Below are 24092 nucleotides of genomic sequence, written 5' to 3'. Positions count from 1 at the left end.
AAGTAACGTCCCTTCCCCACTGACAATTAGCACAGGTACACCCTGGAATATGCATGTTTAGCCCACTCTGTGCTCTCTCTACACTCATGACAGTGTGGCTAGGCACAGCTCAAATGCCATCCTTAGTTCGCTGATGACACAACTGTTGTCAGAATCTGAGATAGTGACAAGGAGGTGTACAGGAGTGAGATAATTGACTGTTTGAGTGATATCACAACAACAACCTTGCAGTCAATGCCAGTAAGGCCAAGGAATTGATTGTGGATTTCAGTAAGTCAAGGAAACACATGGTAGTTCTCATTGAAGGGTCAGAAGTGGAAAGGCTGAGCAGCTTCAAGTTCCTGGGTGTCAACATCTTTGAAGATTTATCCTGGGCCCAACATATTGAGGCAAATACAAAGTAAGCACACCAGTGGTTATATTTCATTCGGAGTCTGAGGAGATCTGATATGTCACCAATCATTTTGCACCACATTTTCCCTCGCATCTGAGCAGCCCGCATGATATGCTAGATTTTTGATATGTGCTTTTGTAACACAGCAAAAGATCCAAGTAAACCATTTAAATAGTGTCACTGGGTTTATAAAATTATTCAGATAAGGGAATGGCACTTTGGACTGATTTGGGGCAAGTGTAAGCTAACAAATGAATAATTGAAGAAACATTCTCAGAGAAATGTTATCCATATGGCTGACAGAGAGCAAAAACAAACCTGTCACCTACAGGAAATTATAAATGGTTAGTGAGGTGGCAGATTTACTGACGTACAGTGAAGAGCACTTTAACTGGCTGGATCACTGCCTGATACGGAGGCAGCAGTGCACAGAGTTGTAAACTCAGCCAGCTCCATCATGGTCACCAGCCTCCCACCATCAAAGCAATACCTCAAGAAGGTGACATCCTTTATCAGTGACATTCACATCCAGTCTCTTGTAATGTAACACCTGTGTAGTGCTTTGTCTTACCTTGTGTGACTGGTCGCCACACTCTTTATGAAAAATTCAAATTACATAGTACTACACCATGTGCTAGTGGGCCATTAGAAGCTCTAGGTATTGAAAGGAGGCAGTAAATAGAAAACTCACACTTCTAGAGGCAAGTTTGTTTATAAAAAATAACAATATACACAAAGTATTTACATGAGCAAGAACAATTCAAAATTCCAACATTCTGTCTTAGGTTTCAAATCTCAGATAGCAAACGAAAACCAAATTCCTTTTTAGTTAGAATTAGTGAGATTCATTTGAATAACCTTTCTTGCTCTGATTACTCTAACTAATTATATTGTGTTATTTCTTATTAAAGGTCTACAGACTAACAACTGCCTTTCTATTTATCCCCAGTTAGTTAGGAAATTAATTGAATTCCTATTTTTAAGTCTTACGGCTGACTTCAGTTTCAGTTCAGGTCAATATATCTACAAATTCAAATTCAACCACAAAAAATATATATACAACTTAACTCCTTTCACAACAATCACAACTTTTAAACAAAGTAAATTTCATTCAGTAACTTAACAAAGTCTTTGCAAAAATAATCTGTTCTTCCAGAAAATCAAATTCAGATTCTTCAAATGGAAATAAACTTATACATCCAACCATATTAAATCCTCTACGTCTTGAAGCATTTCATTTCCATGCTGGTTCTTCGATCTTGGGTGGCTCGCCATCTCATTTCTTGGTATGTAGGAATAGTGGGCCATCCGTGGAAAGTTGATTCACAAAACACGAACAAAAATACTGACCTGTATACAATAGGATTACAATTCGTACGTTCTAATACGCATTCTATTTTCTATTTCAAATTAATTCAATACTACATTGTCATTTTGTCATTTCCAAACATTTCTCAGTTTCAATACTACTGAACATATTTCACACACAAATTACACACTCAGAACAGTAGAAGTATTTTAATTTACCAATTTTCTTGGTATGATTTAACAAAACTAATTCCCGGTTACACGGTAGAGATCTTGGACACTCATCTCTGCTGATATTATCTCGTTATAGCTGTAGCTTCAATAAACCTTTTATTGATATCCTCTCGCCTCCTCGGGTTTTACCCTGAGATTTTCAAGTAAGTAAGGTAGAGATACTCACTACTAATTCCTCTTCTAATAGCTTATATCTTTAGTTTCTAATAGCCTGCTGCATTTCTCTCGCTTGTCCGTGCCTGAGTCAGCCACATCTCGTTCTCGCATAGCTTTTTTCCCCCAAGTTCTCTTTTTTTTAAAAAAAGTGCAGTAAACTTCAATTTCATCCCTCCGCAGGTAGAGGTTTAATTAACCTGGGTTACAGTTAACATCAGTAAGCAAATGCAAATGCAGAAATGCAGAAAATAAATAAGCATCAATAAATGATGAACATGAAATAACAAAATAAACGAGTCCTTAAGTGAGTGTAGTTATCCCCTTTCGTCCGGGACCCTGATGGTTGAGCTGTAGTAACTGTTCTTGAATCTGGTGGTGTGAGTCCTAAGGCACCTGTAACTTCTACCTGATGACAGCAGTGAGAAAAGAGCATGGCCTGGGTGGTGAGGAACTTTGATGATGGATGCTGCTTTTCTACGGCAACGTTTCGTGTAGATGTGCTCAATGGTTGGGAGGGTTTTGCCTATGATGTACGGGGCTGAGTCCACTACCTTTCATATGATTTTCTGCTCAAAGGCATTGGTGTTCCCATACCAGGCCATAATGTAGCCATAAGAACACTTTCCACCACACATCTAAAGAAGTTTGCCAAGGTTTTTGGTGACATGCCAAATCTCTGCAGGTTCCTGAGGACTCTGGACACATGACAATATTGTCAACATGCTTGGTGTATGTTAATTATTCAAAATGTCATGATCTACTATCTTGAGTTATAATTCTTAATAAAATGGTTATATCATATTGATAGTTGTGAATAAGTGTGATTTGAAGTTTCCCCACTGAGACAATGTTTTGATATTTTTTAAATCTCTCCCAGTCATTTAAGCATATTAAAAATCTCATTGCCAGCAGCACTGAGTATAGATTAATTCTATGCAATCATATTTTCAAGTCACAGATGCCTGCATCTGTGGGCCCAGTACTGGTGGTATCTGCTCTGTATGCCAGAGGGTTCTCCATCTGGAGAGCTGTGTTGCTCCTCCTCCCCCACCACCACAATTTTTCCAATATTCTCCCCACAACTATTCATCAATTTCCCTCGAGGCTGATGCATCAAAACATCCTCGATGTCTTTAACTTACTTACACTAGTATGGTAATGTAGAGTTTAGCATTATACTAATATAAAACCAACAACCCGGGTTCAACTGTAAGGAGTTTGTACATTCTCCTCATGACCATATGGTTTCCTCCAGGTGCTCTGGCTTCCTCCCACATTCCAAAGATGTACAGGTTTGTACGTTAATTGCTCACAAGGCTATAATTGGGCAGCGCGGGCTCATTGGACCATAGGGCCTGTTACTGTGCTCTATCTCCAGATAAAATAAAATAAATATCTTCATCTAACTTGCCTTACAAACCGGATATATCAGGAGTCCCCAACCTTTTTTGCACCGCAGACCGGTTAATAGTGACAATATTCTTGTGGACCGGTCAACCGGTGGGGGAGGGGGGCATTCAAGTTGGGTTAAACTCACCTCAACATGTCTTTTACAGTCAGAGTTGCCAACTTTCTCACTCCCAAATAAGGGACAAAAGTAGCAGTCAAATCCCAGGACACTTTACCCCGGGAAGGACTACCATGACCATGAAGCCTTGCATGGGCACCTGTGTGCATACGTGCCAATTTTTTCCCCACAAATTGGTTTTGCCTTCATCTTCCTGACTATACTGTACATACATTATTTCTACTTTATATAGGCTGTGTATTTATCACATCATTCACGCTTTTACTATATGTTAGTGTTATTTATTTTTGGTTTTATGTGTTATTTGGTATGAGTTGTTAGGTTATTTTTTGGGTCTGGGAACGCCCAAAAATTTTTCCCATATAAATTAATGGTAATTGCTTCTTCGCTTCACGCCATTTCAGCACGAAAGGTTTCATAGGAACGCTCTACCTTAGCAGGGGAAATACGGGACAAGGGCGGTCCCGTATGGGACAAACCAATTTAGCCCCATGTACGGGATGTCCCGGCAAATACGGGACAGTTGGTAACCCTATATTCAAGTTCAACAGTGCGTGACAGGGAATGAGGAAAGGTGCAGCTGACTCATATCATTTCCTCACGGCCCGGTAGCACATGCTTTGCGGCCCGGTGATTAGGGACCGCTGCAAAATATTATCAATCTTTCGTCTTGAGAATTGTAAACCAGTGTCACTTTAAACTTAGCATGCCAATATACAGCATTTGCCAGGACCTCAAAAATAATCCACAGTAAATTTATAAACTGATACAGTAAATGAGGATTCTGTTTTTATTTACTCATTTGTAGGATCTGGACATCACTGGCAGGGGCAACATTTATTGCCCTTCAGAAACTGATGGTGAGCTGTCTTCTTGATCCTTTATCATCTTTCTGTTGAAGTTACTCCTCCTGTAGTCGTGGGGAAGGAGTTCCAGGATTTAGACTCACCCATGATATCGTTGCAGTTCAGTTTGATGTGTCTCTTGGAGGGAAAACTGCAGATATTGCTTCTCCTATGCTCTTGCTTCCTTCCTTCCTTTGTCTTGATGGTAGAGGGCATTTGGGAGGTGCTCTGAGAGCATTCTAGACTTTCTCTGAGCCTGGTGGTAAGTGCCTTCAGGCAGGAACAGCCTAGAGTGCTGCCACTGTGTGGCATTGTGGAGAGAATGGATGTTCCCGATGATGAACAGCATGCCAGTCAATTGAGAAATTTTGTCCCCGATGGCATTGTGCTTCCTCAGAGTTGCCTTAGGCAGTAGAGAATGTTCCATCACACTCCACAGTAACCAGGCATTCTTTCTTCGGGCAGAAGATACAAAAGCCTGAAAGAACATGGACACTTTCTGTCTCAGTGTTATTACACTCGTGTATGATAAGATGGACTCTTCGTTAAATCTTGCTCTTTATCATTTACCTGCACTACACTTTTTCAATAGGTTTTACACTTTATTCCGCATTGTTATTGTTTTACCTTATTCTAGCTCAATGCACTGTGTAATGATTTAATCTGTATAAACAGCTTTTCACTGTATATTGATCTGTATGAACAGTATGCAAGACTAGCTTTTCACTGTACATGTGACAATAATAAGCCAATACCAATACCAATATTCCATCGCACCCCTGCTTGTGCCTTATAGATGGTAGAAAAGTTTAGAATTAGCAGAAGGTGATTCACTTGCCTCAGGATATCCAGCCCCTGAACTAGTTTTGTAGCCAGATTATTTTTGTGATTAGTCTAGTATTTCTGATCAATGTAGACCCCAAGATATTGATGGTAGGGAACTTAGTAATGTTAATACCATAGAATGTCAAGGGCACATAATTAGAGATGGCCATTGCCTGGAATCTTTGCCATACAGATGTTATTTGTCAGGGACTGGGTCCTTTATCAAAGAGCTGCTAAAGGAACTGACAAATCATCAGTGAACAACCCACTGTTCAAATTCTGATGAAAAGAAGTTCAGTTATTTAGAGGAGGTGAGAGTGGGAGGGGAGAATGTCCTTCAAAAGCAGTATGTTTAGAAGTAAATTGATACAGATGTTTGAAGTTATGAGGGGTGTGATAGAGGATAGAATGTATCAGTTTTCACTGGCTGGACAGTTGATTACTGGAGGTTATTGATTTAAGATTTGAGAAGAGAACTGGAGAGAAAATGAGAATTTATTTTGCACTGATTGAAAGTGCAGGAAAAGATTCAATAAAAAGCTTTGAAAGCAGAAGTGAACGTATAATTGAAAAGGCTAAATGGAAGTTGTGACAGATTGACTAGTGCTTGCAAACAGAGATAACACAAACAGGCCCCTTCTGTGCCAAATGATCTCTTGGAGTCATGGAAATTTGCAGCACATTAGGTCCATATGGTTGTGTTGGCTGAAGAACAGCAGCCTAGCTTACTGTTACTGTTACTTTTCTGCACTTGGTACATATTGTGAAACATTAAGGTGCTTCAAAAGCACCTTTCGTTCTATGAAATATGATAACAGCTTCTACCACTATCATCCTTTCAGATAGCTAATTTCCAATGAAGAGTCATTGACCTGAAATATTAGCTCTATTTTCTCTCGATCCTGCTCAATCTGCTGAATGTTTCCAGCACTTTATTTTTATATATTACCATTCTGCCATCAAATGCCAAAAAAATCCCTTCTAGCTCATCCTTCTCCCAACCTCTTCAAATTTACAAATTTAATTCTTGACATGGCAAATAACCTCTTTGTAAATAATTTACCACAAGAAACAAAAAGAACCAGAAGCAGGATTAGACCCACAAGTACCAGAAAATCTGCTGCTGCTGGAGATCCAAAGCAACACACACAGACTGCTGGGGGAGCTCAGTGCAGACCAGGCAGCATCTATGGAAAACAGTAAACAGTCAACATTTTGGGCCCAGACCCTTCTTCAGGACCTTTGCAAATAGTCTCAGACCAAAACGTCAACTATTTACTCTTTTTCCAGCATTTTGTGTTTGTTGCAGGATTATACTCTTTGGTTGTTTGTGCCTGCTCTGCCTTTAAACAAATCTTGATTGTTTTTCTACCTCGTGTCATTTTCATGCACTAACCCCAATAACCTTGATTAGTTCAATAATAAAATTCTACTTACCTCTGTGACAACCGCGAAAGGAGTGGTGACGACTGGAGAGTCAGTGACAGCCCGGAGAGACGGCAACTGGGGCAGAACGGGCTGGCAACCCAATCTGTGTCCTCTGACAGGAGGACCCCCACAAAAGCTACGATGAATCTAAGGGAAAGATACCCCCAGCAGTGCCCAAGAGGTGGGGAGGATGAGCAGCCTAGTCGGATGGACACAACGACATCAGACCCAGGCAATGAACAAACGACGATGAGGAAGCAGTGTGCATGTGGCAAAACCTGCAAGAACGATCTCAGTTTGAAGATCCACCAAGCAAGGATGAAGTGTTTGGCGGGAGCAGGAGCAGCACAACGAGCAGGTGTCCAAACTGGTGAGACGAAGGAGGGTCCAGGCCTGGAGTCACCCCATAGTGCCCAGAACCTCCAAGTGTTGCAAACTAACATGAATTCTAACAGAAGGCGGATCAAATGGCCTGCAGCTAACATGACTTCACTGTGGAAGCAGTTTGATGAAGATGTTAACCAAATTCTGCAGGCAATGGCAAAGGGAGGAGTTGATAGGAAGCTGCAAGCCATGACAACAATTATTGTCAGTATCGCAGCTGAACGGTTCAGAGAAGAGGAGAAGGAAGGCTCCAAAACATCTTAAGAGGCCTTTGAAAGGAAGCTCTGCAAGTACGCAGGACTGGTCAGCAACTGTCAGTAGGCTGGATGGAGAGCGAGGTGTCTCCCAGTGGAGGTTGGCTGTAGGGGATTTGTAGCCCGTTCCTTAGTTAGAGCCTTCAGCATTTTGGGCATCGAGGGAGAGAGGAAGAGGAGAGCCATCCGCAGTACCACTGATGCGGCAGAGAGGGCCTCAAGATGGCTGTGGCTCAAAGGATGGGAGCCATGAAGTCATAAGTAGCTAGCCATCTGGACACAAGCTGGGGTCTGATCAGCCCCGGCTGGGTCTCCTGGAGGAGGTTGTATGATGTTGAAAGACCCGAAACACCCAATGATTCCAGGAACATCACTGAAGGTGTGTCCAGAAGCATCAATAGATGTATGTACACAGTGTCTTGAGCCACTGAGCCTTCACAGCCTTTTTAGCTCGAGAATTTCAAAGGTTTACTATCTGCTTGGTAAAGAAATTTGATCTCAGTTCTGTCCTGAAAGATGAAGCCTCTAATTTGAGACAGTTACTCCTTGTTCCAGACTGCCCATGAGGTTCTTACTAATGACTTTACAATCACCTTTGAAATTCATAATTTACAGGTAATCTTCCCTCAAGTTCTTCAGTTCCAACCTTATAAATCTAGAGGGTACTCTCTTTCTCATGCAATCACACCATTTCTATGATGACAGTATTCTTAACTCATATTTTGTACAATTTTAGTATCCCATATTCTCTGCTTTGCTTGCTAAGGCCAAATAAACTGGCATATTCTCTCACTGCAACTGGTCACATCTTCTGATAAGGTGGGAGATACTTGTGGTGTAGGTCAATGTGGCTCAGGTCTGGTTCATTCCTCATAACACCCACGTTATCATCTAAACTATCTTCTCTATTGTCTGGAGTTCCAAGTTGCAAAGCACACTTCAAAACCTGGTACAAGTTTCAAAACCTGGATATCTGTACCTCCCTCTGCAATTGTATACTTGATTTCCTTATCAGGAGACCACCGTCAGGGCAGATCAGTAATAACATCTCTTCTTCGCTGACAATCAGTGCAGGCACACCTCAAAGATGCATGCATAACCCACTGCTCTTCTCCCTCTACAATCAGGACTCTGTGGCTAGGCACAGCTAAAATACCGTCTATAAATTCACCAAAGACACCACAGTTGCTGGCAGAATCTCAGGTGGCAACAAGGAAGTGTACAGGATCATCCAATTGACTGGAGTTGCAACAACAACCTCCCACTCGATGTCAGCAAAACCAAGGAATTAATCATCAACTTAAGGAAGGGAAGTTTGGAGAACACACAGCAGACCTTATTGAGGTGTCAGTGATGAGGTGAAAGGGTGAGCAGCTTCAAGTTCCTGGGTCTCAACATCTCAGAGGATCTATCCTGGGCCTGACCATAAGATATAGGAGCAGAATTAGGCCATTTGGGCTATCGAGTCTGCTCCACCAGCTCATTATGGCTGATCCAATTTTCCACTCAGCCTCAATCTCCTGCCTTCTCTCCGTATCCCTTCATGCCCCGATCAATCAAGAATCTATCAACCTCCGTCTTAAATGTACATAAGGCTTGGCCTCCACAGCTTTGCTTGTGGCAACAAATTCCATGGATTCACCACTCTCTGGCTAAAAAAATTTCTCCTCATCTCTGTTCTAAAAGGACACCCCTCTATTTGGAGGCTGTATCCTCTGGTCTTAAACTCTCCCACCTTAGGAAACATCCTCTCCACATCCACTCTATCAAGGTCTTTCACCTTTCGATAAGCTTCAATGAGGTCACCCCTCATTCTTCTAATGACTTTTTTAATTGCCTTCTGTTGGTATTTAAAAGCTTCCCAATCCTCTAACTTCCCACTAATTTTTACTCTATTATATGCCCTCTCTTTGGCTTTTCTTTTGGTATTGACATCCCTTGTTAGCCATGGTTGTGTCATCTTGCCTTTAGAATACTTCTTCCTCTTTGGGATCTATATCTCAACAATTAACGAAGTTAATGAATTACATGACACATGCCAGTGATAATAAACCTGATTCTGATTCTGTATATATCCTGTACCTTCCGAATTGCTTCCAGAAATTCCAGCCATTGCTACTCTGCTGTCATCCCTGCCAGTGTTCTTTTCCAATCAATTCTGCCAACTCCTTTTTCATGCTTCTGTAATTTCCTTTACTCCACTGTAATACTGCTATATCTGGCTTTGGCTTCTCTTTCTCAAATTTCAGGATGAATTCAATTATATTATGATCATGCTCCCCTAAGGGTTCTTTTAGCTTAAGCTCTCTAATCAATTCCGCTTCATTGCACAACAACTAATCCAGAATATCTGATCCCCTAATGGGCTCAACCGCAAGCTGCTCTAAAAAGCCATCTCATTGGCATTCTAGAAATCCCACCCCCCCTTGGAATCCCGCACCAACCTGATTTTCCCAATCTACCTGCATGTTGAGATCCCCCATGCATATTGTAAGATTGCCCTTTTGGTATGCATTTTCTATCTCCTACTGTAACTTGTAGACCACATCCTTGCTACTTTTTGGGGATCTGTACATAACTACCATCAGGGTCTTTTTACCCCTGCAGTTCCTTAGCTCTATCCACAACAATTCAATGCCTTCTGACCCTATGTCACCTCTTTCTAATGATTTAACTTATTTTTTTACCAACAGAGCCACACCACCCCCTCTGCTTTCCTGCCTATCCTTTTGATACAATGTGTATCCTTGGACATTAAGCTCCCAGCTATAGTCTTTCAGCCATGATTCAGTGATGCCTGTAACTTCATACTTGCCAATCTGTAACTGTGCTACAAGTTCATCGACCTTATTCCGTATCCTGCGCATATCAAAATGTAACACCTTTAATTCAGCATTCACTTTTTTCATTTTTGTTCAACTTCTATGTTGCAACTGATCCTGTTGGCTGCAATTTTGTCATATCATCAGCCTCTCCTTGTTAGGAGTCTCACTCCACATTGCCTCTGTTTGTAAACTAACTACCTCATCCTCAGCACTCTCACTCCGGTTCCCATTCCCCTGCAAGATTAGTTTAAACCCATCTGAACAACTCTAGCCAGCCTGCCCACAAGTATATTGAACCTTCTCGGTTTCAGGTGTAATGCCGCCCCCCACCCCCCCACACGCACACACACTTTTGTACAGGTCATGCCTTCCTCAGAGGAGGTCCCAATGATCTATAGCATTGATGCAACCATGAAGAAGGCCCCCGCCCCTGCCCCCGCCAGAAATGCATAATACACTGAGGGACAGAACATGTATTTTAAAATAAACAACCATTCAATAGAAAAATAGATTAATTACAAAATCTCAAGCAGTTCCTAACACTGTTAATCTCCATGAAATGTTCAATTAAATAATTAAATAATTCAGTAAAGTTATATTTTGTGCCTTAGCTAATTAAAGAAGGTGTTCTTTAGATTTATTCAGCTACCTTTTGGGGTCTGTGGACATAGTCTTCAAAATCATCTGACACTCACTGTTTCTCAGATCCTGACTATTTGTTGTGTATTGCTTCACCTGGTTTATTTTCACATAATACATGACTTCATGTGTCTCTTGATAACTCTACCTGTAATTTGTCTGCCCATCTCAGTAACCATTTACATTTTCCTGTAGGTGGCAGGTTTGTTTTTGCTTTCTGTCAGCCATATGGATAATATCTCTCAGAGACTGTTTCTCCAATTATCTATTTGTGTCAGTTTACACTTCCCCCAAATCAGTTCAAAGTGCCATTACCTCATCTGAAGGTTTTTTTATAAACCCAGAAGCACTTCTTAAATGGTTTATTTGGATCAGTTGTTATATTACAAAAAGATGTACCAAATATCTAGCAGCTATCTAGCTGCAAAAAAACGTGGGCTGCTCAGATGCGAGGAGAAATGTTGTACAAAATACACCAGTGTCAGAGCCAAGGAAGATCTGTTTAATGTGTGGTTTATAATTTTATTTCAATTGAAAATATGTTTCTTTCCATCCAGTGAGTACAGGCCCAGAGCCATCAAACACTCCTCATATGTTAACCCTTTCATTCCCCGAATCATTCTCCTGAACCTCTTCTGGACCCTCTCTTAGATAAGGGGCCCAAAACTGCTCACAATTCTGCACGTGTGGTCTTATTAACCCTCAGCATCACATCTTTGCTCTTATATTCTAGTCCTCGGGAAATGAATGCTGACATTACATTTGCCTCCCTTACCACCAAATGAAACTGCAAGTTAACCTTTAGAGAATCCTGCACAAAGATTTCCAAATCCATTTACACCTCTGATTTTTGAATTTTATCCTATTTGGAAAATAGCCTACACTTTTATTCCTTCTATCAAAGTGCGTGACCATATACTTGCGTGCACTATATTCCATCTTCAAGTTCTTTGCCCGTTCTTCTAATCTGGCTAAGTCTTTCTACAGACTCCCACTTCCTCAATACCTCCCGCCCTTCCACCTATCTTTGTATTATCTGCAAACTTGGCCACAAAGCCATCAATTCTGTCATTCAAGTTGTTGACATGTAATGTGAAAAGAAGCGGTCCCAATACTGACTCGTGCAGAACATCACTAGTCATAGGCAACCAAACAGAATATTTATTCATACTCTGCCTCCTGCTGTCGGCCAATTTTCTATCCATGCTGGTATCCTTCCTGTAGAATCATGGACTCTTATCTTGTTAAGATGCCTCATGTGCAGCACCTTGTCAAAGACCTTCTGAAAATCCAAGTAAACATCATCCTGTGACGCTCCTTTGCCTATCCTGCCTGTTATTTCCTCAAGGAATTCCAACAGATTTGTCAGACAAAATTTCCTCTTAAGGAAATCATGCTGACTTTGGCTTACATTATGATGTACCTCTAAGTACCCCAAAACCTCATACAATAATGGACTCCAAATCTTCCCAACCACTGAAATCAGGCTACCTAGCCTACAATTTCCTTTCTTCCATTTCCTTCCCTTCTTAAAGAGTGGAGTAACATTTGCGATTTTCCAGTCCTCCAGAACCATTCCAGAATCCAGTGATTCTGAATCTAGTTCAACCCATCACTGGATAGATTCACAGTATCAAGAAATGATCAGATGGAACTTCCACCCGTTTTAAACTTCTTTTGCAGATGCCGCAGTGCAAGTAGCATTCACAGTTATTTCGGCGCATTGAAGTATTTTATCTTTGAAAGAAATGTTAGTCAAAATTGTGTGTACTTGTAAGTTAGAAAGGAAGGATCTTGATTCCTTCAAACAACAGCTGGTAATCCATACTGAAAGATCCTCCCACTTTTTCACAGGAAGTCTGCAGATTCGATATAACCTTGGAGGTACAAGGGAGCCATACAGAATTGACCTGGATCAGAGGAACTTGGCTAACGGACAACCGCATAGTGTTAACATCAGCAGACGTGGAAGGGAACTACACCTGCAGGTAAATCCTTGTAAAGTGGCAATGAGATGTCTTAAAAATTAACTTGCAAATCTATATACGCAAACACGAGGAAATCTGCAGATGCTGGAAATACAAGCAACACACACAAAATGCTGGTGAACGCAGCAGGCCAGGCAGCACCTATTGGAAGAGGCACAGTCGAAGTTTTGGGCCGATACCCATCGTCAGGACTAACTGAAAGAAGAAATAGTAAGAGATATGAAAGTGAAAGGGGGAAGGGGAGATCCGAAATGATAGGAGAAGACAGGAGGGGAAGGATGGAGCTAAGAGCTGGACAGGTGATTAGCAAAAGGGATACAAGGCTGGAGAAGGGAGAGGATCATGGGACGGGAAGCCTAAGGAGAAAGAAAGGGGGAGGGGAGCCCAGAGGAAGATGGAGACCAGGCAAGGAGTTATAGTGAGAGGGCCAGAGGGAGAAAAAAGAGAGGAAGTTCCTCCATCTTATATTCCATCTGGGTGGCCTCCAACCTGATGGCATGAACATTGACTTCTCTAACTTCCGTTAATGCCCCTCCTCCCCTTCTTATCCCATCCCTTATTTATTTATTTATTAGTTTTTTTCCCCTTTTTTTCTCTCTCTTTTTTATGTCGACTGTACCTCTTCCAATAGATGCTGCCTGGCCTGCTGCGTTCCACTAGCATTTTGTGTGTGTTGCAAATCTATATGCTAATTCTTTCACATATATGCAAGTGGAGCAAAGTAGAAAGTTTTTTTTCATTTATTTTTTAAGCTTTCAGGCATGGGATTGCTTGAAGTAAGTAATGAAAGTGGATTACAATGACCCTAAAATACAGCTTTAGAGCATTCGGCTTGGAAGTTCTTGGTACTAAAATGGTGACTAATAGACAAACAAGCGTGCATGTGGACTGCACTATATTAGTAGCCATTTTAGGAAGCCTATTTTCATTGCTAAAGTTGGCCCTGTTGAAATAATGCAGAGCAGGCAGACTGTGACACTAAGTCAGCCAGCAGAGTTGACACCAGATCTGCTGAATGGAGTTTAGCACTCAAGCTTGCATCATATGTCTGGGCACACTGTAGGGGGATCATTAACGAGATGCTGTTCAGTTAGGTTTGGCTGCTGGTTTACCTCATCTACTATTTGGTACTTCAGTACTTCTCCTTAACATTGCTAAAGACTGAAAATATTTGGAAGTCAAAGCGAACGGAGTTTGTCATAAATGCAATAAGTAGTTTCTTCATATAAAAACATTAAGTTGCCATTCCTTTGGGAGTACAGCATAACTGATAGAATTGGCATTAGCTCCACAGAACAAGATAAGAGAAGTTAGAGGAAGTCTTTCAGAAAAAGACAGAAACTCAGGTATCTTAATGAGGACTTCCAGACACTTAAATAAGGGCAACTTCACTCAGTTATTCAAACCTGTCCAAATCGGATCAGGGAAAGAGGAAGCGGGTTAAAACAATAAAAAAAGAAGTTTTTGACGGACGCTGTGAGGTCAATGACACATATAACCTGGAGGAACTTACACAGATCAGGAATGAAATGAATAAGGAAATTATGAAAGTATGAAGAAAATATTGGCAGGCTAAAATAAGCAAAGCTGAAAGATATTTTATAAATTCATGGATAACAAAAGGAGTATTTGACTCCATAATGGTAGCTTGCTTGTTGAAGGGAAATATAAGTAGAGTTCTGAATTAGTATTTTGTATTTGTCACCACAAGCAAGTGTGTGCATGTTGTAATATGTGGGCGTGATGCTATCAGTTGTGCGATGTTAATGAGGGAATGATGAGATAAGAAGGTTAGTTCTGAACCCTGATAAATAACCTGTTGATTGAGGAGTTATGGGGGCATATTTTTTCCTGGGTGAAAGTATGTTTGAGGCATTTGAAATTCATTTCACTAATCTTTCTGACACAAAAGACCATTTAATGTCTTGCATCACTCCAGCCAGATCATCGAACTAGATTAAAATGACACACCCCAAATTGGATCAAATCAAGTTTATTGTCATGTATGGTAGAATGCAAGCATAATAGCAACGTGCTTGCGATAGTGTCGCAGGCAGGATAGACAATGCAGGGTTAGTGTATATTGTTTACTTGGATTTTCAGAAGGCCTTTTCAGAGCACGTGAGACTGGTAAACAAGATAACAGCCAATGGAAATTACAGGAAAGATATTAGCATGGACAGAAGATTAGCTGACTAGCTGAAGGCAAAAAGTTGTAAGGAAAGGGGCTTTTTCTGGTTGGCAGCTAGTGCCTAATGGTGTTCTGCAGGGAGTGGTTTTGGGTTCACAAGTTTTCACATTATATCTTAAAGACCTTGGTGATGAAACTGATGGCTTTGTGGCTTGGTTTCTGGATAATACGACATAGTGGAGGGGCAGGTAGTCCTGAGGAAGCAGGGAGTCTCCCAAAGGACTTGGACAGATTAGGAGAATAGACAAAGAAGTGGCAAATAGAATACAGTGTATGGAAATATATGGCCATGCATTTTAATAGAAGGAATAAAGGCGTAGACTGGTTTCTAATGGATTCCCTAAAGGTTAACTTGCACATTGAGTTGGTAGTAAGGAAGGCAAATGCAATGTGAGCATTCATTTCCAGAGAACTAGAATATAAAAGCAACGACATAATGCTGAGACTTTATAAGTCTTTTTTCAGATCGCATTTGGAGTAATGTGAACAGTTTTTTGGGCCCCATATCTAAGAAAGGATGTATTGGCATTGGGAGGTTTCAGAGGAGGTTTACAAGAATGATTCTGGGAATTAAAATGTTAATGTATGAAGAGCGTTTGAAAGCCCTGGGCCTGTACTCACTGGAGATTAGAAGAACAACCATTGAAACCTTGCAAATATTGGACGACCAATATAGAGGGGACATGGAGAAGATGCTTCATATAGCAAGGGAATTTAGGACCAGAGGACATAGCCTCAGAATATAAGGATGTCCCTTTAGCCAGAGAGAAGTGTATCTGTGGTATTCATTGTTACAGATAACTGTGGAGTTCAATAGTTCCATTTAATATCAGAGAATGTGTACAGTATACAACCTGAAATTCTTACTGTCCGCAGACATCCCCTAAAGAGAGGAAAAACCCCAAAGCATGAATGACAAAAAAGTAAGAACCCCAAAACTCCCTCCCCTCCCCTGCACAAGCAGCAGCAAGTAGCATCAACCCTCCCCCACCACCACACTTATTCTAGCAGAAAGTATCAGCATTCCCAACACCCACCATGCAAGCAACAGCAAAGCCCCCAAAGACAGATCATGGTCTACAGTCCATCAAAAACTAACTGTTCACTCCAACATTTTTGTCATCCCACAGGCTGTCTCTCACTGACAAGGGAAAGACAGATATCGCTCCTTCCACAGAAGAGGGGAGACAACAGTTAGTAATGCAATGTTACAGTCAGTCTGAAACATTGGTTTTTATTTTGAGTTCCCCAAGTCGAGAGTCAGCAACAAACTCTCCCTCACCATCGAGGGAGTGTGTGTTGGGGGGAGGGGGGAGGAGAGAGAGAGAGAGAGAGAGAGATCAGTCACCGAGTGCAGAGCCTTCTGACAGCTGTCTCAGTGTCCTCGATGTTCCAACTCCCACTGAGCTTCAGTTGGCGACATCAGCAAGAATTCATGTCCACAAGGCTGCGTGATGCCCCAAAGGCAGCTGACTTCAGGCCGAACCTGGATATATCAAAATGCGATCGATTGATGACCTCCAAGAATGGGAACATGCCGCCATGCAGAACTGTAGTTTGAACGTCGCTGTAGATCAGGGTCCTAACAGTAGTCCCAGCCACCCTGAAAAGGAAAATAGAGACATTAGAATAGGAAGAATTTAACACTTTCGCTGATGAGCAGAGAGAAGTTGTCCGCTTGCACCATCTTTAGCTCCACTAAGTTATTGGGTATATTTAAAGCTGAGATTGATAAGTTCTTGACAGTAAAGGTGTCAAAAGTTATGGGGGAAAGGTAGGAGAATGTAGTTGAGAGGGAAAATAAAGCACTCATGATTAAATGGCAGAGCAGACCCATTGGGCCCAAATGCCCTAATTTGGCTCCTGTTTCTTCTGGTCTTATGGACATAAAGGGTGAGGCCTCTGGCAATGTGACTCACTGAAACTAATTGGGCAAACCATCAGTATCAACAAACATGCTAGATTAACTCAATGTGCCAAGCAGCATCGGTGGTAGGAAAGGATTGTTGACATTTCAGACCAGTTAGAGAGGAAGAAAACTTCTTCAAATTCACTATACCTTAACCTCAACCTGAAACATGAACAATTCCTTTCCTTCCCCCAGACGCTACTTGATCTGCTGAGATTTTCCAGCAAATTGTTTGTTGCTTCAGATTTCAGCAACTGCAGTCTCATGCATCTCCAAGCTGTCAGTATCCTAGGAAGATTACTGATCCAATGCATCCTTATATTCCAAGGCCTCAGAATATAAGGATGTTCCTTTAAAACAGAGATGAGGAGGAATTTCATTAGCCAGAGGGTAGTGAATCTGTGGAGATCATTGCCACAGGTGGCTGTGGAGGCCAAGTCTTTGGGTATATCAGAGGAAGTTAAGAGATTCTTGATTAGTAAGGGTGTTAAAGGTTACAGGGAAAAGGCAGGAAAATGGGTTGAGAGGTATAATAAATCAGCCATGATGGAATGGCGGAGCAGACTCAATGGGCAAGGGCCTAATTCTGCTCCTATGTCTTATGGTCTCATGGAGAGTGGGTGAAAACTGAAATGAAGACTGGCGGCAGCTTGATGAACATACTTGAAAGCTGAAGTCCTCAATGAATTTGGTGATTGCCAGAACACAAGCAAAAATCAGTAGCCTGGCATTTCACTGCTAAGTATGATATCTTTGCATCCCTTAAAGTGAGCTTATCAGTTTTTCCATTTCTATGTTATGGTCCTTGATATTTGAAGCAATAAAAGTCATCTTGTTGCAGATTTTCCCTCCTCACACTGCTAGTTATGGAATAGAACTGAAATTAGGCTGTAACCATTCTAAATGTCCTTGAATCTGGCTCAACTTCTTTGCTTCCAACCATTTTCTGGAATTGTTCTTCCAGCTTCAGTATAAAAGCAGCTGAAAATGGGACTGTCTCTAATGCAGCACAATTTTACTGTATGTTGCAGTTCTTTATTCTAAATTGAATTTAATTCTAAATTTAAACTTAAAAAAATACTCAATGAAGAGGATAGTATATCATGTAAAATTCCCAGAGGACTATGGCAAATAATTGTCTCCTCGCTCTCCAATAACATATCAAATGACTTGATTCATATTATTTCTTGCAGTTGTCTATAGGTTTTACCAGGATATGTGCAATTTCCAACTGAGCAATAATAAAGCTGGTAACAATCCTATTATCATTCTGCCACATACCATATACCTTTTATTTGTGTGAATTCAGAATCCATATTAATTTTAAGTTTAAGAAGCTGAAGTGTTTTAATCATATTTTAAAGCAATCACTGTAAATAACTTTACAAAGGCCAAATGTGTACACCTTAGCAATAATTACTTTGTAAACACAATTAAGTACACCAGTGTGGTGTGCAGCAGTTTATTTGAACATTGATGTTTATATGATAGTGTCTGCTGGATAAAGCTGCACGCACTTGAATGTGAACATAAATGAGGAATAGGAACGTACTTCTTCACTTCTCCAAACCAGCCCATCACCTCCCTTTGGTGTCCCTCCTCCTTCTCTTTATCCCATGGTCTACTGACCCCTCCTATCAGATTTCTTCTACATCAGCCCTTTACCTCTTCCACCTCTCACCTCCCAGATTCTCACATCATCCCAGCTCTCCCTTCACCTGATTTCACCTATCACCTGCCACTTTGTACTCGATCCCCTAACCCCACCTTCTTACTCTGGTTTCTCCCCCTTCCTTTCCAGTCCTCATAAAGGGTCTCAGCCTGAAACATCGACTGTTTATTCCTCTCAACGATTGCAGCAAGACCTGCTGAGTTCTTCCAGCATTTTGTGATTTTGTGCGCGTTGCTCTGGATTTCCAGCAACTGCACAATCTCTAGTGATTATTATTGGCAAGGCCTGTATTTATCTTCATCTGCAATTGCCATAAAATTGAGTTCTTTCAGGGGAAGTTATGAATCAACATTGCTACCAAACTGGAGTCTGATTTTTATCAGACCAGTAAGCAAGGACGGTGGCCCATGGGAGAAAGAGAAGAAGGAGGGGCACCAGAGGGAGATGATAGGCAGGAAGGAGAGGAGAAGAGATAAGAGGGGAGGCAGAAAAGGGAATGGAAAAAGAGTGAAGGAAGAGGGAGGAGAAATGACTGGAAATTAGACAAGTTTTGTGTGTGTTACCCTTGCAAATAAGGTCTACATGGGCACTGTCACAACACGTCCATGTCACATCATTGAGCTACCTGCTGTACTTGCTAAGTCAAGAAGCACATTTTATAAATGAACTGTTTCCTGGTCTCTTGTAGTAAATAGGTTTTAAATAAAGAATGAGAACCAAACACACTGAAGGAATTAGTTCCTAATCAGAACGCATTGTGACATTGCTCATGTAATCACAAACCACTGCATGCATTCGGCAGCATCTAGCTGTCTTCTTGTAGGTGTCCTGCCTGTTAGCTATGGAAATTATAGTCCTATTAAAGCAAGTAACATCTTGAGAATTTGTAACTGAGGCTCTCAGCAGGGTGGAGGCAAAGATTTAAAAAGTCTCTCCCAATATTATTGTTTTGATGCAAGCTGTCCTAAGACATTAAAGCCCAGCATTTTAAATGAAGTCAGCACCATGGCTCTGCAAATTAATAGTTTTTTACTGAAGTGGAACATGATGGTGAGTGTTTCTCAGCTGAATCGCATCACCTGAGATTATAACAAGATTTAAGTAAGTATAATATTTTGACTTCTCAGTTTAATATTACTTTATATACACACCATGACGATTAAGATAATTATTTGGATCTGTAGAGCCGCAAACCTGTTTCTAAAAATCAATGTTCACAATATTTCTCCGCAGCACAGTATGGCCATTGTGTTTGCCATCCACAAGGTGCACTTCAGCATCAAACCAGTAGCACCTCCCAAACCAGCTAGCTCTATCCTGCAGAAGTATAAAGGCAGCAACCACATGTGAACACACATAAAAGTTGCTGGTGAACACAGCAGGCCAGGCAGCATCTCTAGGAAGAGGTACAGTCAACGTTTCGGGCCGAGACCCTTCGTCAGGACTAACTGAAAGAAGAGCTAGTAAGAGATTTGAATGTCACTATCCACATACTGTCTCCAGATTACACCTTAACCTAACGTGAAACAATACCACCATTCTTTCATTTTCCCTGGGTCAAAATGCTGTCACACCCTACCACCAGCACACAGACTGAAGCTGAACATGGACATGGTTCACTAGCACTTCCTCAGAAGAAATTAGGGATAAGTGATGTGTTGGTTTTGTCGGTAATCCCTATGGCTTGTTCAAGAGAAAAATAGGGATGACTCTTAAACACGAGGAAATCTGCAGATGCTGGAAGTTCAAGTAACACACACAAAAAATGCTGGTGAACGCAGCAGGACAGGCAGCATCTCTAGGAAGAGGTACAGTCGATGTTTCGGGCCGAGACCCTTCGTCAGGACTAACTGAAAGAAGAGCTAGTAAGAGATCTGAAAGTGGGAGAGGGAGGGGGAGGAGGAGATCCAAAATGATAGGAGAAGACAGGAAGGGGAGGGATGAAGCTAAGAGCTGGAAAGTTGATTGGCAAAAGGGATACAAGGCTGGAGAAGGGAGAGGATCGTGGGACGGGAGGCCTAGGGAGAAAGAAAGGGTGGGGGGAACCCAGAGGATGGGCAAGGAGTTATAGTGAGAGGGACAGAGAGAGAAAAAAGAGAGAAAAAAAGGGGGAAAGAAAATAATTAAGAAAGAAAGAAATGAGGGATGGGGTGTATGAAGGGGAGGTGGGGCCTTAGCAGAAGTTAGAGAAGTCAATGTTCATGCCATCAGGTTGGAGGCTACCCAGACAGAATATAAGGTGTTGTTCCTCCAACCTGAGTGTGGCTTCACCTTGACAGTAGAGGAGGCCATGGATAGACATATCAGAATGGGAATGGGACGTGGAATTAAAATGTGTGGCCACTGGGAGAGTGCATAGCATAAGTCACTTGCATCAAATCTGGCACTCAAAGTGACTGTTTGGGCATTAAAAAAAACACCTGCAATGAGGAACCAAGGTCTCCTCTAAAAATAATTAACTATGTGAAATGTCTTTATGAGGTCTGCTTGATTGTTTGGTAGATACAACAGCAATGCATTGAATTGTATACGAAATTATGAGGGTATAGGTAGGGTAAATGCGTTCAGGCCTTTTCCACTAAGGTTGGGTGGGATTACAACTAGAGATCGTGGGTTAAGGGTGAAAGGTGAAAAGTATAAGGGGAACATGAAAGGCAATTTCTTCACTCAGAGGGTCGTGAGAGTGTAGAATGAGCGGCCAGAGCAAGAGGTGCATGCAAGCTTGATTTCAACGTTTAAGAGAAGTTTGAATAGGTACATGGAGAGTAGGGGTATGGAGGGCTATGGTCCCAGTGCAGCTTGATGGGATTAGGCAGTTTAAATGGTTCGCATGGACTCGATAGTCTGAAGAGCCTGTTTCTGTGCTATACCTTTTATTGACTCTAATACTCTAATTAGGTGTTCAAATCTGAATGAAAACTAAAGTTTAAGGAAGCTTTTGAAGTAAGTGTATTCAGATTTCTTTTCCTCGGTAATAAAAGTTGATGTATCCCTTAAACTTAATAATAATGCCTGCAGTGTACAAATTTGTACAATGAATGATAATTATTGTTTTAATGACTTTGAATCAAATGGTTGAAATTTGAATTCTATTCCAGGTACTTCTGACAGAATATAGACTGTACTTCATTGCAGTCTTAATATTACTTTCAGAAGATTTGTTACATCAGTGTTCTTTTTGTCTCTTAAGGTAGATATAAAGAATCTTGTGTAATTATTGGGAAAATGAAATTTTCCCAACTGGTATTATTTGTCAACTAATATAATCAAAACTAGAATAATTGAATGATTATCTATAATTGTGCTGTCTTCACCTGTATAACCTTAAATGACAATACTTGAAAAATAATTCACTACCTTTATAATGTAGTTAGGTCCTAAAGATATGACCTCTGGAATGACAAAAAACAGTGTCACTTGCTTCATTCTGGATGCAGCTCAAACCTTAGAAGTTTTGTTTCGACCTTGGTATGACTCAGGAACATAAAGTTAAAAAGCAAATTTTAACCCAGCCTTGTTCTTGGGAAATAATACCTATATAATTTTCAAGTGCAGTACAATTCCAACTTTGCCCATTAAATGTTCGCAATTGCTTAATCTGAATAACACACATAACCTTATGAAAAACTTCATATCCTAATGAGTTGAAACTACAATCAAAGTCTGATGAACACACCTACCGTAATATGAAAAGGTACCTCATGGGCAATTTTAATGAACCTATTTCATTCATATACTGAGTCTGTAACATCTTATGTCCTAGTTTTAGAATGTTCGAGATCTAGAAAGAAGATATGCCTCCAAGCCATGAAAAAAATGATATCTAAGATGTAGGTGGTACTTATTTTTGACGGTAATACTAATGACATCATTTAATTTGTACATTTTGGAACTCACTGAGCTATCCATCTTCCTTGACTGCTCAATATAATTAGAAGACCTTTAGGTTATAACCATGTGGCCTCACCTTAACTAAACTGTATCATGACTTTGTTAACAATTGTTCTCCTGTAAACTTCTTATCATAATTGACATGTTGCACAATGCAAAAATTTTTATTTTCTGTATGCTATATTAATCTGGTTGATAGCATCTTCCTGACAATGCTGAAACATTTGGTTGAATGAGCATCCTACCATCTGCCACCTAATTTGCATAACAAATAGTTGGTACTCTGCTCATTTTTCTTCTGATGTGATACAGCTGCCACCACTAATGTACCAGTGTTAGAAGGTAAATCATGTTCTATATAACTCTGCTTAGCTGTCAACAGCAGCAAATCCTGATTTGCTCCAAATATGTACAATTCCTAGTGAGCATTCTTCCAGTGCTTTATCCATATGGTATGATTCAGAGTGTGATCCAATCAGTCAGAATTCATCAAATGTGGAAACAAAGGCTGCATATATATCTCAGAAATACCAGTATCAAAGAAAAAACCTGAAATCTTCTACAGATAAACCTGACAAAACAAAGTGTGAGATTTAGAATACTTACCACACCAGATGCTTGCATGAGGAGCAGGAGTAGACTATTCAGCCCTTCTTGCCTGCTCTGCTATTCAGAAAGAACGTGGCTGATCGAATTTTGGCTTCAGCACTGCTTTCCTGGCACCTCCCCATAACTCTTGTGGTTTAAATATCTGTCCATTTCTGTCATGATTAAAAACAAAAACTTAACTCCACAGCTCCGTTGGGTAGAGAACTTTAAAAATTCATGACCTGAAAGAAAAAAAATCTCTTCCTCCATCTTAAATGCATGTGCTCTTTTTCTTTAAATTATGCCTCGGCATTCTGGGAAACATCCTTTCAGCATCCACCTTGTTTATCCTCCCTTCCCCCACCTCCAAAGTATTATATATTTCAATAGATCACTTCCCATTCCTTTAATTAAATAAGTATAAGGCTAACCCGCTCACCCTTGCTTCACACAACAGCACTTTCATGCCAGGAATCAACCTGCTAATCCTCTCTGCACTGCCTGCAATGCCACAAACACTTCAGGTAGTATCCCAGGTGATGTCATTCCAGCACCCTGTAAATTTGTATCAAAACTTTCCTTTTATAGTCCATAATAACCCTTGCCTGATGTATTCCCATTCTAATTTTTATGTATGACCCTCAGATCTGTTGTGCCAGCCAAAATATATTACAGACTAGCTACACTTACATATATTTCTACTTTCTATTCTAATGTGGAATACTTGATAATTCGCATGTTATACTCTATCTACCACATTATTGCCCTTTAGCTTAATCTTAAAGTTATTATTATACATTTATTATTGAAGTATGTATATGTCACCATTTCCTTGCAGGCATACACATGAAACCACCTTGGTTTCCTTGGCTGCATAAGTCTAGGGAAGATAATCTCTGGCCCAGCCAAACTTGTGTGATTGAGGCGTGCTTGATCCCACTCCAAACTTGCTTTGTGTGGATGCTGTCATTTGCTACCCTATTACCAATTAATGCCATGAAATAACTGTGTACGATTAAAGGAATTATATTTG

General features: G+C 40.8%; 1 protein-coding gene across 1 annotated transcript in view; it reads left to right on the top strand.

Moving 5' to 3' along the window:
- LOC140195385 (contactin-associated protein-like 2) overlaps window positions 1–24092 on the top strand; it is a 1890266-nt gene that overhangs the window by 1752988 nt on the left and 113186 nt on the right. Inside the window, exon 20 of the mRNA XM_072253599.1 lies at window positions 12675–12808. Coding sequence (XP_072109700.1) covers window positions 12675–12808 — 134 coding nt within the window. The remainder of the gene's footprint in view (window positions 1–12674; window positions 12809–24092) is intronic.

Source organism: Mobula birostris, chromosome 3 (genome assembly GCF_030028105.1).
Source record: "Mobula birostris isolate sMobBir1 chromosome 3, sMobBir1.hap1, whole genome shotgun sequence".
Lineage (NCBI taxonomy): Eukaryota > Metazoa > Chordata > Chondrichthyes > Myliobatiformes > Myliobatidae > Mobula > Mobula birostris.
The sequence above is the reverse complement of the archived record's forward strand: the minus strand, read 5'-3'. Positions and strand labels throughout refer to the sequence as shown.